Raw genomic sequence first — 2,945 nt, forward strand, 5'->3', positions numbered from 1 at the left:
AAAATAAAAACAAAAATGAAACAAAACAAAACACAAACCAAACAAATAAATAAAAATCCAACAACCAAACAATAAAAACAATGCAAGGGTGAAATTCTTTGGCAGAATATTACTCAGATCATCAGGCCTTTCAGTTCGGATTTCATTTATTATTTCTAGGAGGCCATATGAAAAGGTAAATTCGAGATGCTGAACGTTTCTGAGTGTAACTAGGGAAGGAACCAGCCTGAGAGGGGTTCTATGATGTAAGCTGAACTAGGGTGATGTCACAGAGCACTGGCTGGAGGTTGCGCATCTATTCCACTTGGAGGCACTAGAATCCATTGAAGGTGAGTTCACTATCTTCACAGTGGTGTGTCAAAGCCAGGTCATTTTTTCCCACAGGCTTTTGGTGCCTGGTCTGTATCAGGAGACAGAATCTTGACAACTAGGATATTTTTCTATGGGTAAGTATATTTATGTAGTAATTAGGACCCTCATAGCTACAGAAAGCTAAAAATTTTCTCTCCTACAGAGAGTTACTGTACAATTTACTTTCTCCATGTTTATTAGCTAGGGAGATGAATGGTCTAGGTTAGTTTATCTCCTGAATTTATTATCCTTGCTAACCATATCTAGATCACAATTCCACTAAAATGCCAAAGCTCCTGTTTGTCCATGTGCATGTTAGAAGTTATTAGTTCTAAAAGGCTGATATTGCCTCGACTTTTTGAGTTGTTCTTGAGTTCAGTGATGCAATGGCTTCATCGAATAATTCTGAAGCTGGGTCAGGAGAAACAATAAAGAAGGACAGTGGTGTGCTGTGTCCCTGGGAAGATATTTGTGAATGCAAGAACTTAGCTCAGAGCTTACGCGTACAAGAGAATCATGGTGACCCCTCTGGCCTTTTATTTTTTTTTTCTCTTCTTCTTGATCATTGGGGGTAATTGTCATAGCACCACCTAAATTGACATAGAAATTCAAGGAGAGGATCCTCATCAGAGACAAATTTACTCAGGTCTGAAGAAATAAATGTTGATCTGAGTATGTTATTCTGAGCTCTAGAGAATTACTTGTTAATTACACTATTTTTATTTCCTTGTTTCCTTTGTTTCTTTGTTTGTTTGTTTGCTTGCTTGGTTAATTTTATTTGAGTTTCTGTATGTTTAGATTTGGCTGTCAGGAAACTCACTGTGTAGACCAGACTTGTCTTTCTCTCACTAAGGTCTGCCTCACTCTGCCTCTTGAGTACTATGATTAAAGTTATGGGTCACTACCACTTCCTATTAACTTCTCCATTTGATTGTTTGTTTTGTTATTTTTTGTTTGTATTTCTGTTTTGTTTGTTTTTCGTTTGATTTTCGTTTGTTTTCTTTTACTTGATGTTGTTGTTGTTGTTTGTTGTTGAGACAGGGTTCCTCTCTATAGCACTGACTGCCCTGGAACTCACTTTGTAGACCAGGCTGGTCTCTAATTTAGAAATCTGCCTGTCCTTGCCTTCTGAGTTCTGGGATTAAATGCATGTACCACCATGGCTGACTTATTAACTTCTTATTTTTATAAAATTAATTTTAGGAGCTCAAATCTGTTTAGCATAGTCTTTTTCACCTGCTCAGAAGTTCTCGTAGAGAAGAGTCTTGGTCCAGCTTTCACTCCCAACCCATAACCATTGCCCATCAGGAATTCATATATATGACAGAGGCAACAGCATTGTGTCTGGCGTAAACGGGCAAGATCTTCAGTCCCAGGCAATGAGCAAGTATGATATTTGAAGGGAATGGAAGCCACAAGACAGTGTGATCTACCACAACAGGTCTACAGCCAGGTAGAAGACAATACATCTGAAGAGTCTGAGCATGACATCACTCAAGAAGAAGAGTAGGAGGAAGCCTTCTTCCCAGGCCCTGGGGAATATTGTTGGCTGCAGAATTTCTCACGGGTGGAAGGAAGGTAATGAGCCTGTCACCCATTGGAAGGCCATCATTCTAGGTCAACTGCCAACAAACCCTTCTCTTTATTTGGTGAAGTATGACGGAATTGACAGTGTCTATGGACAGGAGCTCCACAGCGATGAGAGGATTTTAAATCTTAAGGTCTTGCCTCACAAAGTAGTTTTTCCTCAGGTGAGGGATGTCCACCTCGCAGGCGCACTGGTTGGCAGAGAGGTACAACACAAATTTGAGGGGAAAGATGGCTCTGAGGACAACTGGAGTGGGATGGTGCTAGCCCAGGTGCCATTCTTACAGGACTATTTTTACATTTCCTACAAGAAGGATCCGGTCCTCTACGTCTATCAGCTCCTGGATGACTACAAGGAAGGTAACCTCCACATCATTCCAGAGACCCCTCTGGCTGAGGCGAGATCAGGTGATAACAATGACTTCTTAATAGGTTCCTGGGTGCAGTACACCAGAGATGATGGATCCAAAAAGTTCGGAAAGGTTGTTTACAAAGTTCTAGCCAATTCTACTGTGTACTTTATCAAATTTCTCGGTGACCTACATATCTATGTCTATACTCTGGTGTCAAATATCACTTAAATTAAAAAAAAATCACAAAGTACAGAAAAGTAAACTTATAGGATTGAAAAAAATGTTTATTTTCTTGTGTTGGGTACTTATGGGTCTTTGACAACCTCAGTATCTTTGTCAATAAAATTTGTTTTGTTCTAAAAATTAATACGTGTGACATGACATGCTTTTAGTGAACACATTGTTGGAAGAGATGGACTATGGTGGAAAGAACATCAAAGCAAGATGAAAGTTGCAATACAGGCTGTGAACAGTGCATACATCTAATATTACACAGGCTAAAATGGACAGGACTTAGATTCTGTGGTCTGCATAGTGAGCAAGGAATTGGAGATATGACGTAGAGGAGCAGGGATGGCAGTAAAAGATGGATTTTTAGGAAGAAGGGGAGAAAGACAGGACATAGATAGAATCTCTGGAATGAAGTCTGAGGGA

The 2,945-nt window shown here is 39.8% G+C and overlaps 1 protein-coding gene across 1 annotated transcript; it reads left to right on the forward strand.

Moving 5' to 3' along the window:
- The first annotated feature begins 1,835 nt into the window (after positions 1 to 1,835).
- Gm20895 (predicted gene, 20895) lies at positions 1,836 to 2,519 on the forward strand. Its single transcript, XM_017318834.1, has one exon. It carries the CDS (start codon positions 1,836 to 1,838, stop codon positions 2,517 to 2,519), a length of 684 nt encoding a protein of 227 aa, XP_017174323.1.
- Positions 2,520 to 2,945: the final 426 nt, after the last annotated feature.

Source organism: Mus musculus, chromosome Y (assembly GCF_000001635.26).
Source record: "Mus musculus strain C57BL/6J chromosome Y, GRCm38.p6 C57BL/6J".
NCBI lineage: Eukaryota > Metazoa > Chordata > Mammalia > Rodentia > Muridae > Mus > Mus musculus.

Coding starts and splice junctions, on each gene's coding strand:
- Gm20895 (XM_017318834.1), top strand. CDS start 1,836: ATGACATCACTCAAGAAGAAGAGTAGGAGGAAGCCTTCTTCCCAGGCC.